General features: G+C 40.3%; 1 protein-coding gene across 1 annotated transcript; it reads right to left on the reverse strand.

The window, feature by feature from the left end:
• LOC101171025 (alpha-internexin-like) lies at positions 1–8302 on the reverse strand. The gene is made up of 5 exons (XM_004076935.4): positions 7714–8302; positions 4460–4690; positions 3828–4355; positions 801–925; positions 1–627 (listed from the first exon to the last, which is right to left on the reverse strand). Exons 1-5 carry the CDS (start codon positions 8014–8016, stop codon positions 435–437), a joined length of 1380 nt encoding a protein of 459 aa, XP_004076983.1. The 5' UTR covers positions 8017–8302; the 3' UTR covers positions 1–434.
• Positions 8303–15101: the final 6799 nt, after the last annotated feature.

Consider the following 15101-nt stretch of genomic DNA (forward strand, 5'->3'; position numbering starts at 1 on the left):
TTTAAATCAATGTTAGTTTTTATTTTTCAACTGAATTGATAAAATCCACATTGGTGATGATATTATAAGTACCTGAACACCAACTTAATACACTTTTTAATTGATTAAATAAGATCAGATAGGATATCCCATGAGGGGAGATTTTATTGGTTGTACAGGTCCAACTTCATTCCACAAAAATAAATTCAACTAAAATTCATTTTTTGGCCACACATCTAATGTACGGCTTTGTTGTTTTGGTTTTTGTCCCCCAAACTAAAACTGTCTTTGTGTCACAGGAATAAATAATAGCTATATATTATAGTTCACAAATAAGTAAAAGCGGACAACAATTCCTACAATCCTATGTGAAACAGTAATCTAATGTCAAACACTTGAGTTAATTTGTTCCATTAAATGAACTACATCTGTCTTGATGCTTTCCCTGTCTGTCCTCAGGAGTTGGAATTGATGTCTGCCTCATCCTTATCCTCGCCAACATCCTTAAAACTTTCCTTTGTGCCTCCTTCTTTCTCTTTCTTGCTGCTCTTGGAGGGGCCAGCTGAAGCTCGGGGTTGGTAATTGTAGCTGGCAGTCCCAAATGACATTCCAGAGTTGAAGTGAGTCTCCTCCCCCTCCAGCAGTTTCCTGAGAAAAGCAGAACAGAACCACAAACAACCCCGGGGTCAAAACTCCGTTTTGATATAGAGTGTAAGAAAAACTCTGTGAAACCTGTGTCTCCCTTGATTATTTTCCCACGTCTTTATTTAAAGCCTTAATGTCTGCCTCTAGATATCTATGGACACAGTTTAATCCAGTACCTGTACGCAGCTATTTCGATGTCAAGAGCCATCTTGACATTGAGCAGGTCCTGATACTCCCTCAGATGCTGAGCCATCTCGCCCTTCAGGTTCCTTAGCTCGCTGTCTAGGTGATTAATGGTGTCCTGAAACAATTTCAAAGAGACAAAAATTAGAAAACTTCACAATTTCCTGGATATTCATTGGCAACCTTTATCACAACTGCGTCATTAGTTTCATGTAAAGCTTGAAAAGTCCCCTTATAAAGTTGATAAGGGGATTTCCTTTTCTGTCACCATCTTTAGAGCTTAGCTGTCTCTATGAAAAGCCTAAGACGTTCACTTTACCTTCCTGTATTTAGCAGGTCGTAGATTAATCCAGCACTAAGAAAGCCTTCAGCTGTCTGCACGTCACAGGCGCTCGCTGTCAAAGGTCGCAGCCTGAACTGGAAATGAACCTGAATTCACCTCAAAGTAAGAGGCATTGCGTAGCACCTGGATGTCTTTGCTCTCTTTGGTTGCTCCATGTGCACAGTTCATACAGTCCAAAGAAGGAAAGCTGGACACCCCTGCACTGGAATTTATACCTTGAAAAAATAGTAAAGTAAAAAGAAGTAGCAAAAAAAAAAGCCCTGTTTCAAGAAAAATATTCCTATTTTCTATCTTGCAAGAAAAATAAATATCTAATTAATAATTTTAGTTTGAGAAAAAATAACTTAGTGATTAGAATTTTGTTCTTAAAATAAGAGTTCTTGGTCAGACTATTTTGCAACCATTTTAAACAATCAAAAAAAAAATCTGCCAATTGTGTAAGATTTGTTGACTCATTTATAAGAGGCCTCAGATAGACAGAAAAACTGGAATATCAAACTATTTATGGTCATCCAGGTCCTTATTTTACTGTAGTAGAGAGTGAACTTAGCTGAAGACCGTCAGAAGATTCAGATTTTGTGTGTTTATATGCTAAAGAAAGAAATGAACTGAAGTGCAAACCCTTTATCAATTGACCCACATTTTAACATAAAATAAGTTAAAGCTTCTTCCAATCCCCTTTCAAATCAAATTTTCAAAGTCTTGTATTGACTTATTTTATTTTATGTAATTTTTTGTTTTGATTTGAAATTAAAAATTGAATGAATGAATGAACTGTAATATAGAAAAATGAAAGAGCCCAAAATCTAAATTGGAAGAAAATCTTGGAGTCTCAATTTGAAATGTTTTGTAAGTAGTTTCCTTGAGTCCCTTGTATTGACTGTATGTCAGAAATGGACTGAGTGACTGAGTGGAAGTTCTGGTCCCAAGAAGAAATAAACGGCTGTTAGTTAGCCATTCTATTTATTAGAATAACCACTCTTGATCTGATCCTTTTCTTTAACATTTAAAATAAAAAAAAGGTGGATTTTCTCACAGAATAATTGAACTGATGCCCTGAATCCGGGGAATTGAGGAGCTTAAAAAATCTGGAGTAAAACTTTTACAAATTGAGTTTCTGTCAATTAATGCTGAAAGGAAGCATTCAGGTAGGTTCAGTTTCTGGTCAGAAATCCTTCCAGACTCTTCCAGCACAGCTTTTTATAGGGCCAAGGGAGGCAGGATTTACTGGAGACGTTATCCTGTCTTATAGCTGGGAGCTCCTCGCCGTCCCCTCAGGTGACCCAGTTCAGCCGTCTGAGGAATGGAAGTTTGGGAATCTTCTCGCACTCCAACCCAGAGCCGGCTTAAAAATATGAACAAATGGATGTGAATATGGACAATACAGTAATGCTAGCTGAGATTAATGTATCCTGTTTAGGTCTGGTTGAGTGTTATAGCACAAACTCTTTATCAGGTTCACGTTTGCTTTGAGTCTTTGTCACGTAAAAATAGGGCGATAGCCTGCTATGCACAGGTGGCTGCCAGCTTTACACCAGCGCTGACATCATTGACGGGACCAGGAACATCGAGGTGGTCTCCGTTCATTACCAATCGGACTGAGTTTTGGTTCGCTCTGATATTCCTCAGTCGGAATTCAGTCCGTCCTTGGAGCAGAACAACTGGACCAAAACGGGATTTTAAATCGCAGCACGTCCGTCCCTCTCTTGTTGTTTTGACCCGCCCTCGTAGTTCCTGGCCAATGACTGATGAGATCTTTAGTCACTTGGTTTTGTCTACAAGCCCTGGTCCGTAACAGAATGGCCTGCTTGATGCCAGTCTGAATACAGACCAAACGCAAGGTTCAGTACTTGATCCGAAACAACTTAAGCGGACTCGATCCGGAACAAAGGATTTTTCCAGTCTGAATACACCCCTAAATGAGTCTGAGCTGACAATGCTGCAGCTTTGAAGCTACGTTTACACGTGCCTTCAAATGGTCTCTTCCAATAAAAAGTCTGTTTTGTAAATGTGCGTAAATTCGCTTTTTGGGTTTCAGCTTTCAAAACTCTTACGTTCACATGTAACTATTCAAGTTTTTTGGGCTCTACGTACAAAACGCGCAGCCATTGACATGCGTTGAAAGTCAAACCAGGTAGAACTTTGGCCAATCAGGTACTCCGATTTGGCAGTAACCAATGTATGGCATCCCTTTTAATTACGGAAGTGCCAACCATTTGAAAATTGATCATGAAGGAGAAATTAATAATGGTGGTTTGTGCCCAGTCAGAAATATATGACGCCAAGTCTTTCATACATCAGATTACAGCTGTGAAAGAAAAAAACCTGGGGTAAGACTCATGAGATTTCCACCATGCACCAAACCTTATCCAACTGTAGATGGTGGACAGGTGCTACCAATCAGTAGAGAAACAAAAGAAGAAGCCCCTCCCTACTTGTCCGGTGTGAACACCATGGGCTAAATGCCAGTTCAAGATTGTGCGTTTATCACGTTCTTGGGACATTTTTTTCTTTTATGTACTATTTCAAACTTTTGCATTTTGTTATAAATTGTTCCTGGTGTATGAATTCATGATGTTCTTGTGTGTCAGCAATTTCTTCAACTTCAAATCATTCCCTCAACAGAACTTTGAAGATTAATTTTGTTGGAGAACTTTTTAAGATGAGAGAAACTTGCCTGCATGGCAGTGATTTCAGCATTGTGTGTGTCCTCCATCTCCCCAATCTGCCTCTCCAGAGACTCGTTGGCGCCTCTCAGGGTCTCTATCTCCACAGTCTTGGACTGCAGCTGTCTCCTGAACTCTGTGAGCTCCTCCCTGCTGGCTCTCATGGCTTCAGTGCTCCTGGTGGCCTGCTCGCTCAGGCTCGCAAACTTGCTCTTGTACCACTCCTCGGCGGACTGCAGGTTTTTGGAGGCGATGGACTCGTACTGGTTTCGTATCTCTTTCAAGGCTGAAGTGAGGTCAGGTTTGGCGGGCTCAAGCCCCACTGGGACCTCCTGTGCCCCTATCATGCTGCTCAACTCCTCAATTTCCTCTTCATGCACCTTCTTGAGGAAAGAGATTTCATCCATCAGAGTCTCCATCCGGCGCTCCAAGTCCAAGCGAATGGCAGCCGCGTTGTCTACATCTTTCTTGAAGGACCTCAAGGTCTGCTCAGTTTCCTCCCGAATCCTCACCTCCTCCTCATATTTTACAATGACTTTCTGAAAGGAGAAAGCTTCGCAATTCAGAAAAATTAGGCAAAACACTTCTAAACAGTAAACCTGACCACTCCAACCAATTCAGAAACCATTAGGTTGGGTTTGACCTGCAGCTCGTCCTCCATGTTGTTCTTCTCGATCAGGATGTGGCCCTTATCCCTGTTCATCTCCTCCAGCTGTGAGCGCAGCTCTCTCAGTTCCTGCTGGTAGAGCTGAGCGACACGGGACGGCTCGCTTTGCTTCTGTCGCAGAGTCACCAGCTCCGTCTCCAACACTTTGTTCTGCTGCTCCAGCTGTCGGACTTTATCGATGAACGTGGCGAAGCGGTCATTCAGACCCTGTGCAACAGTGTACATGATTCTTTATCATCATACAGTTCCTTGGAAATTGGAAAGATGCACAGATTTTTGTGGCCTAAATCTTAAAGAGTGATGTTTAATTTAAATTAGCTTTACTGAATCAGAGGAAGTGGCCACAGGTTAGACAACATGAAAAAGTGCTGTTTTATTCCACCTATTTCTGTTGGTATAAGTGTGTTGCTTTTCTGTTTGAAATGATTTAAATTGGGCGTGAAACCCTTCTGAGGTTTGGTTTTACTTTACAAGCTATAATTTGATGTCTAAGGTGATGCCACACCCCCAAGGCCTAGTATATCCCAGGTTTGGTCTCTAGTCTGAACACAGTAGATACAATACCCACATACAGACCCTTTCCAGAAGAAAATTTGATTTAAAAAAAAAATAGAATTATGGAAATGAATACCATCTAAAATTGTATTCATTTCCATAATTCTATTTTAAAAAAATCAAACTTTGATAGATTATAGATCTAGGGCCAACTGCTTCATTAATTTAAAATATTTGTTTATTTTTACATAAATTGGAGTTCCAGCTCATAAAAACCACAAAAACAGACTTTAAAAACATGACAATACTGTAGAGAAGTCTGCCCAAAAGTTTTAAGACATGAATGTTTTAAACTAAGTTTCTACAATTAATCATCTACTAAATTTAAAACACCTGCACAGGTTCCCCAGATGTCATTAAATAGGTTCAGTTTGTTCCAATTGTCTCAGCTTGGCTCAATATGGGAAACAAATACAGGCCTAACAACTAGCTAGAAGACCATCATTGATTCCCCTCCATAGTTTGGGTAAGCCACAAAAGTTCGTGGCTAAGGAGGCTGGCTGTTCCCAGAGTGCTTTGTCCAAGCAGATCAACGGAAAGTCTATTGGAAGGGAAACATGTGGCAGGAAAAGATGCAGCAGCAAAAGAGACGACTGGGGGCTTCAGCAGATTATCAAAAAGACAATACTGAGCCTGGGCCAACGGAGGAAATGTCTCAACTGGGTCAGGCAAAGAAGGACTGGACTGCTGGCCAGTGATCTAAGCTCCAAAGTAAAGTGTGCCTTTCATTTTTGCCTGACGTCACCTGAATAGCAGCAGAGTTCTGACCTGCAGACAACTTGACCTCAACTTTCACCGCAGCTGATATCAGCTGAAGAAGGATATGGACCTGAATCTAATGTCTGCAGACATAACATGGAAGAAAACTATAAACTCTGTTTTGAACCCAGGAGATCAGCTGTTATCAGTAAAAGAAGAAATACCAACCTTGGACAATCGACAGATTATGGACCCTTTTTATTTTTTTCCCTTACAGCATTAACTTATTATAAAAAAATAAAAAATGCAAAAAAATATTTAAAAAAAGTAAAACAAATGATTAATCACTTATTGAAAATTGTTAAATTGATTGACTTTTGATGATATTACTTCACTAGCTCCTAAAATTGATAAAATGATTCAAAAATCTTTCCTTATGTAGCATAACTTTGCACGTTTTTAACTTTTGATACTTGATGAAATTTTGCTATGATAACTCCTGAAACAGTGTTGTGTCTATTTTACTGATATAGTATTATGTTTTAAAGCATATGAATGACTTTTAAAAGTAACATAATTTGCATATATTTCAGATGCTGCATTTGCCATGTTGATTTCTAAAATAGTTATTTTGACGTAGTACTTAAGTAATTCATCTTTGGCATGTGCTTTATTGATACCTTATGATTCTTAATTCTGTCTGATAAAACCTAGGAACCGGATATTGATAAATCATGTAATAAAATGGTTATAGTATAACGGGGTGGGATTATATAAGTTCGCTTCTTTCCACTCCCTTTCAAGCAATTTTTATTAATTATGTCTAATTATACTAAGTTTGATTAGTTACTGTATGAATGTATGACTGATGATTATATTGCTTTTGTGTATTACTTCTATTTGATTGCTTGAAATAAACCATTTCAAATCAAATCAAAAAATTTGGGAATCAGGCTTTGGAGGGAAACCGGTGAGAAGCAGAACCTAAGATGCAGGAGGTCCAGTGTGAAATCGCCACAGTCAATCATGATTTGGGCTGCAATGTCCAGTGTTGGTAAACTCTGCTTCCTTCAATCCAAAATCCCTGCAACAGTCTAACAGAATGCTCTAGAGGACTTCATGATTCCTTCTGCTGAGTATCTGGATGGAGATGAAGATTTCTTCTTCCAGATGGACCTTGCCCCCTATTGAAGTACAGAGGATGGACATACGATTTATAAATACTTGATTTTGATTACTTTGATGTGATCATGATCTCTGTCTCGCGAAAACTGAGACAGTATAGGGTGATTTATTTCTGTATTTCTTTTGTGGGTTTTGTAAGCCGGAACTCCAATTAATGTAAATATAAATACTTGAAACCAGAGGGCTCTGAATCTGTATTTTATGAAAGTTTAAAAAAATGGCATTACAAAACTAAATAGTCTTCCATGATATATTTTTGGAAATGGTCTTTCCAGTGTGGCACAGCTGCGTCACTGTGCTGATTTTTATCTTAACCAATATTTTGTTTTCCCTTTTCTGAAAGTCACCCCCCCCCATCAACAAATCCTCCACTTTCTTTTCCGTTGTCAAGATGAAGAATAAACTGTAATATATAACTTATTTAAACTATGGGGCCTTCACAATATTATCTACTCTGCTTCTTTTTCATTCATTCATCTTCCGTTTGTTCCCTTTCGGGGTCGTGGGGCTGCTGGAGCCTATCCCGGCCACTTATGGGCGAAGGCAGGGGACACTTTGGACAGGTTGCCAGTCTGTCGCAGGGTTACTGTGCTTCTAAAGCAGCTTCAAATTGTGCACTAAATAGTTTGAGTCAAATGTTTGTTAACTATTTAAAAACTATTAGATACAATAAATTAAAGTATCTATCCAACCACCCATCCATCATCTAAAGGGTAAACATTAGTCATTGCTGATCCCTCGCGCTCATAGATGTTTAGTCCACTTTGCCTCTTTTCTCCAGTCTCACCCACCTGTAGCTGCTCCTTCTCGTTCGTTCTAATGATTTTAAATTCGTTGTTCACCACGGAGGTTTGGGTCAAGTCGAGCGAGCCGCTCGGAACCGGAGCGAAATGCGTGGAGGAGCGCCCGGCCCGTCTGTAAAGGCTAAGGGAGGGCGCACCGCTGCGCGCCGTGGCCATGGAGGACCGGAGCCCCGGGGAGCCGCGGGGTGAGCCGCCGCTCAACCGAGAGGAGGAGGAGGAGGCCGGCAGCCGGGGAGAGTCCCCGAAAATCTTCTGGTAGGATGACACTGCGTACCGCTCCCCGAAGCTCATCTTTGCTATGACTCAGTAACACAAATGTCGGATCTGATCTAAAGAGCTTTACTGGAGCCTCCAGCTTAACGGCTGGAGTGGAGTGAACCACTTTACGCACAAAGAAGTCTACAGTTTGGCTTCAGAGTTCCGGCCTTCTAAACTACTAATCTGTATTAATTATAAACATGATGAATAAAATAATAAAAATGCCTCTTTTGTGTGTTTTGATGACGAATTGATGTGATAAGAGTTTTAAGTTAAGATTTTGCTCCCCTTGTACGGAGCCCTTAAAGGGCCATTTAAGAAAAAAAAAATTGAAGCAAAAAATTTTTTTTCAATAAAAAAGAAAAAATTATAGTAAAAAAAAAACTTTTTGTGCGCATCCTGTTACTAGGTAATTTGCGCACAGATGTTCCCAAGTTACCTGGAAATGGCATTGCATGAACTAATTGAGTTTTACTTTGCTTATTGACTTGAGATTGCAGCTTTGCTTGCTTACCGTTACAATTACATCATCTCTGAACGTCATCTTAAACGGGTTTTAAAGTCATGTGGTTTGTTTCAAAAAAGGGTCCAAATTAAATTGGGCATTTGGATTCTTATGACAAAATAAAGCCATTTATTTGTATTAATGTCTGTTAGTAACTGGTGAAAGAAACAAATAACCAATTGAGGTAAAAAAAAAACGAAAAAAACAACTAACACCTGTTGTTTTTTTTTGCTTCAAATTTTTCTTTTTTCATTAATGGTCCTTTAGGGGCTCCTTCGTACTCTGCACAAAGCAGTAACATCAGTAATGTAACAAATTAAGAAGGAGCGTGAACTTACCTACTTCAATTCATTTAAAAATACATTTTGAATAAATTCCTCAACATATATTGTTCTTTTGCCTCTTCTGGTCAAAAATGAATGCAGCATTTACTTTGTCATTTTTTTTTTAAAGTTTTTTCCCAAAATCTAAAAGAGAGCATTTTAGTTTCAGTTTCTTTATTTCATACATAAATGAAAAAGAAACACAGTACGGTAGTTTAAATATATAGATAAAGCAATAGAGTGTGCTTGAAAAGGAGTGGGTTGAAAAGAAATCTTGTCTGATGTTTCAAGTGTTGCTGTTTCTTGATCTCAGGTGTTTTTCTATCTTTAAATGAGGAGCAAACCTGGCCAGGCCTGGGTATGGAATTACAAATCTGCCAATAAGTGAAAGGGCGTAAAGACAACTAAGCGGGCGTATTTAGAAACTGAGTGAATGAACATTAAAACCGTGCTGGCGCAATTCTAACCAAGCGACCCGTATTTTACAACTGAACGGCTGAAATCCTAACTGAGCAGTGATCCTGCTCGGTCAATTCTCTTTTGCGCCCTCACCTGGATTTACGCTCAGTGTTAAGGGGGCGTTTTTGTCACTTGGGGGCGGTGTTCAGGGGTGTGTTTTTCACTTAGGGGCAGGAACCTTTCTGGTTGATCTGATTGGCTAAAATGTGCATGTCAAGCAGCGGGGCGGGACTTTCATTTTGGGGCTTTAATAGAAAAGGAACGGCGGCTGTAACGTGGATTAAAAGCATTAAAACGATAACAAATGCAGTGAATTTCACATGAGAAAAAAATTACAGCACAAAAAAAAAACGCTGCACTTCCTTACCTTAGTTTTGGGTCGTTGGTTAATGTTTTAATTCACGTTACATCCGGGTTTTTTTTTATGAATGCCTCTAACAGGTGAGAGGGGGGGCGAACAAGTTTGACACAAGGAGCTGACATTTTTAACTGTGAAAGTCAAAGAGCCACACCACACACTGACCTGGCAGACAAACACACAATTAAAGCCATATTATTTCTCATAACCCCTTCCTCTCCTCTCCTTACAACAGCAATGGATTAAACGGAGCCGTTTCAGTTTTGAGTGTTTTTTTCTGTATTTAACGTGAACACACATACCGGTGAAACGTGCATGCTGGTGTGGGTTTTAAAAAAGGCAGCGAGCGCAAAACTGAGTTGGTTGTGATTTATTTTTTCAGTCATCAATCAGCATTTATAATCCATCAAAGTCCTCATCTTCTGCATCTAAAACAGCTGGACTACATCTCTATCAGACACGCCGGCTTCCCTTTCCTCATCATCAGACAGCGTCTCTTTGCTATGCGGCTCCTAAGAACAGTGAAAGCAGACACCTCAGCCCAAGTTTAAGTCCTGCAGTCCCAAAGTGTGGCGTAACTCGCCGGCCCTGGGTCCCGGTAAGGGGGGAGGATGGCTCTTTTCACAGTCATCTGCTGGAGTTTCAGCGCTGAGCCTCGAGTCGATCTTCCTACACAGGCCTTTCCTTATCCCCGGAAACTCAGCTGCTGCTGCGTCTTCTTGTCTTGTCGGAGTTGGTTTTCCAGCGTTCTCACTTGTGAACCATGGATTCATTATTTTAAATTCTCTGGCAGCTGAGGTTCGATAAGTTAGAAAGATCTCCACAGATTCGGACTTCCTGCTTCAATAACTCTTCTGATCAACGTTCAAATATGTCAGCAAGTATCTCAATCCTTTTGTATTAACACAGTGAGTGAACCACAAATGCATTTCAGAAGAAAAAAGATCGTTTTTTTAATCAGAATTGTTCGCTTCAAACGGTGAATGCAGACATGCAGCAGCCGGCTGTCAAAGGACCGTCAACAAAGTGCAACCTCTGTGAACTGTGAAACACATTCTGTAAAAATCAATAATCTCACAAAAAATGCATAAAATTATTATGAAGCATATTCTTGTTACAATACATATTTTGTAGGAAAGTCCATCTTTATTTTATCTTGTTGCATATACTTTTTCAAATTTTAATAGATACAAATCATGACTAAAGTTATCAGTAACTTGACATGACTTTATTGTCATAATAAAATAAAGAATGTGAATAGTTGTTTGTACATTGTTTATTTTTAGGAATTTTTCATATTTACAAATGGATCAGATTTGGTCAAAAATCCTCAATAGCTCTGAACATGCTAGAATTTATTTTACATAATCTTTATTGTAGTAGGAAAATAAGGTCATGATTAGTCAGTACAGGAAGTTTTGTGTCAGTAACTACAGCATCTTCAAAGCTATTGAGCATTTCTGTTATGATTCACATCTCTATTAAATTTTAAAACTATAAGCAAGAAAATAGAGGTTGACTTTCTAACAAAATTTAGTATAATAATAATGTAGCATGACTATGCTGACAAGTCTTCATTACCAGTTCATATAAATATAGACATGTATTCACTTTTTAAAAGTTCACTGATTTTTACAGAATGCTGTTTCACAGGGTACGCACTGTATTGACGGTCCCTTGGCAGCCGGCTCGCTGCTCTGTTTGCATTCACAGCTTAAAACGAACAATTCTGATTAAAAAGCAATAAGAACAATCTTTTTGCATTACAAAATGCTTTTGTAGTTCACTCCCTGTGTTAATACAAAATAATTGACATACTTGCTGACACATTTGAAAGTTTATCAGAAGAGTTATTGAAGCAGGAAGTCCGAATCTTTGAAGATCTAATTTAACCGAACTGCAGCTGCTCTATTCCCGTGTTCCTCCGCGTAGCTGATAGCTGCAGTTTAAACTATGCCTCATAATCGAGTCTCTTTGCATTTCCAGGGTTTCCAAACGACGTTGTTCTGCATTATGCATATATCTGCACTTTTGTACCCTGAGGGGGGGGTCCCTCTCTTCTCTCCATACCGTCATCATGCTGTTCTCTCCTAGATCCTCTTTACTGAAGTCACACAATAAAACATTAGGGCCGCTCTGTACATTGTGGAGAAAATGTAAGACTTTCACCTTATGGTTGTGAAAGTACTGAATATAGAAAATATGATATAAGGCAAAGAGCCGCTGCAGCTCAAGAGCCGCCCGTCACCCACTGAAAAATGAAAGTCCCGCCCCTCTGCCTCGCCGATAAGAGATGCAAATTTTGGACAATCAGATCAACCAGTAAGGTTACTGCCCCAAAAGTGACAAAAACGCCCCATTAACACTGAGCGTAAATCCACATGAGCGCGCAAAAAGGAATTGACCGCGCAAGATCACTGCTCAGTTAGGATTGCGCCTGCGCGGTTTTAAGGTTCACTCACTCAGTTCCTAAATACGCCCGCTTAGTTGTCTTTACGCCCTTTCACTTATTGGCAGATTTGTAATTCCATACTGGGTCTCAGTCTCCACTACAATTCATCCCAGTTGTGTTCTATCGGGTCCAGGTCCATCACACCAGACTCTGTCATCCATGTCTTTATGGACCTTGCTTTGTGCACTGGTGCACAGTCATGAGGATGAGGAAGGGGCCTTTTCCAAACTGTTCCCACAAGGTTGGGAGCATTGAATTGTTTAAAATATTTTGATTGTCCTGAAACATTCAGAGTTCCTTTCAGTGGAACTAAGGCGCCATGCCCAAGTCCTGAAAAACAAGCCCACACCATAATTCCTCCTCCTCCAAATTTCACACTCGGCACAGTGCAGTTCCAAAATGTATCGTTCTCCTGGAAACCTCCAAACTCAGACTCGTCCATCAATTTGCCAGATGAAAAGGCGAGAATCCTCACTCCGGCAAACGTCTCTCCACTGCTCTACAGTCCAGTGACGGCGTGCTTTCCACCACCGCACCCAACGCTTTGCATTGAACTTGGTGATGTGTGGCTTGGATGCAGCTGCTCGGCCATGGAAACCCATTCCATGAAGCTCTCTGCATTCTGGAGTTGGGCTAATCTGAAGGTCACATGAAGTTTGGAGTTCTGTAGCAATTGACTGTAAAGAAAGTCAGCATCCTCTTTGTGCTTCAGCATCCGCTGAGCCCTCTCCCTCAGTTTACATGGTCTACCTCTTCATGGCTGAGTTGTTGTTCCCAAATTCTTCCATTTTGTTCTGACAGAGCTGACAGTTGACTGTGGAATATTTAGGAGCGAGGACATTTCACCACTAGATTTGTTGCACAGGTGGCGTCCCATGATAGTTCCACGATGAAATTCACTGAGCTCCTTTCACATATGTTTGTAAAAACAGTCTGCATGCCTGAGAGTTTTGATTTTATACACCTGTGGCCAGGCGAAGGGATTAGGACACCTGATTCTGATCATTTGGACGGGTGAGCAAATACTTTTGATAATATAGTGTATGATATGATAAAATGTGATATTTTGAACATGTGATTTAAAGGAAAAATAGGAAAACATAAAACAATGAATTATGGAATTATAGTTACACAAATGTAACACAATGTACACAGTTGTGCTGAGTGCTACCACTTTTTTTCTTGAAAGTTTTTTATGAAGAACGAGATGTATGTACATTGAAACTGTACTTAGTACATCTATAGTTCTTTTTTTAAGCCTTGTTTTGAACATAGAACATAGAAACAACCCAGCTTAAAATAAACATACTGAAATTTATAATCATATGTAAAATAATAAACAAAAATCAGCACAGTTACATAGAATAAGATGAGTGGTTACTCAGGATTTAGTTAAAAATCAGATCTGAATGACACAAATTCTCTCCAGGGTTTCTATCGTTTTTCAGATCCCGTTTGTAAGACCCTTCACATTATATGAAATCATTCCCATTGTTGATGATTTAACCATTTATGTTTAAAACACCTTCTAACCACTGTATTCCCGTCCACCATCCAAAATAAAAACAAAATACAATCACAGAACACAAAACCTTAACAGATAACTGACCCTTCACTTCAACCGAAGCTGATAGTACAAACCTCATTGCGACTTCCAAGGCCGGGGTCTTCCTTGTGGCTCTTGATGAGTCCAGGTGTTGGGTAGTAGGTGGTTTGGGGAGGATGAATCCCAATCTTCTTCTTGGTTGGCAGGGGGCCCCCTGTGGCGCATCACCGTTATGTCTGTCTATTCACCTGCAGCCCCTTTTCTCTCTGTTATTCAACTTGAAGAACATCCAACTGCAAAACAACTTTCTCCTCGTCGTTGTCACTCACTCATAGTTTTAATCAATCCTTATGAAAAACACCTAATTTCACCTTTTAATCCACTTTGGACACTGTTTCCCTGCAACTTCCTTTCTGACGCATGGTCGACATGACTGTCCAGAGTGGGAGCCGCTGTCTGAATTACTGATACAGACCAGCCTCTCTGCACCCAGTCTTTCCCCCTTGAAAAACACTCAGTTTGGCCAGGTAGGGGGTTTGAAAGCATATTGCTTTTTCTCGCAGCAGCTTCTCCACTTCGCTAATTCACTACTCACGTCTGCGTTTGAAAACATCTGCAGTGTTGTCGTTGAGTGAAATCTTCTTCTCTTTGTAGAAGCCCTGTTTTTTGCTCTATGAGCTTTAAAACGTCGCCCTTAACCCTGCAACAATGGAGCATGGGGGGGGGGGGGGGGGGGGGGGGGGGGGGTTAGGCGGTGCTCAATGACCGAGCGAGTAGCGTGCCCTCTTAATATTCAGCTACCAGAGCTCCTTTGAGCAAACTTTTTATGAATGTAGACATCGATTGTGAGCCCTCCTCTTCGCCCTCTGGCCCTCCTTAGATGCGTTTATGCTCCTGTCTTGTTTGCCCTTCCAGATCCGTCACTTTAGCAACAAGCCTTTTCTGCTGACTCACTCATTGTTTCTCCTACTAACATAGTTCTGCCCCCACTTCTCCTACGTGTTACTCAGCTTCACTGATTCTGCTATTTATTTTCATTATGTTAGGTTGTGAGTTCAAATCCACGGTCAAACTAAAAACTCTAAATATGGGACCAAATGCTCCCTGCTTGACTCTCAGCGTTGAGGGGTTAGATTGAGGGATAAAACCACCAAATATTTCTTTCTTCTGTAGCTCACTGCTACCCCAGGGGATGGGATAAATGTGGAGAGCAAATAATGTAATCACAAACTGGACTCACTGGATGTAAATGCCAACAGGGAGCAGCTCTCAGAAAGCGGATTGATGAACTCTGATCGTCTGTTTACATCTGTGACCTCTGATTGTTGGGATTTTCAGCAAAACAAGCGACAAAAATCATTCGAGTAGATCTTTGGTATGTTTTAACCACTGAGTGTTCAAAAGTGCTTACATGAAGCTGCACAATGCAATCTTCCTTAAGCAGACGAGTTCATAGAACATCTCTTTGAAAGGTC

This window comes from Oryzias latipes, chromosome 15 (genome assembly GCF_002234675.1).
Source record: "Oryzias latipes chromosome 15, ASM223467v1".
NCBI classification, from domain to species: domain Eukaryota; kingdom Metazoa; phylum Chordata; class Actinopteri; order Beloniformes; family Adrianichthyidae; genus Oryzias; species Oryzias latipes.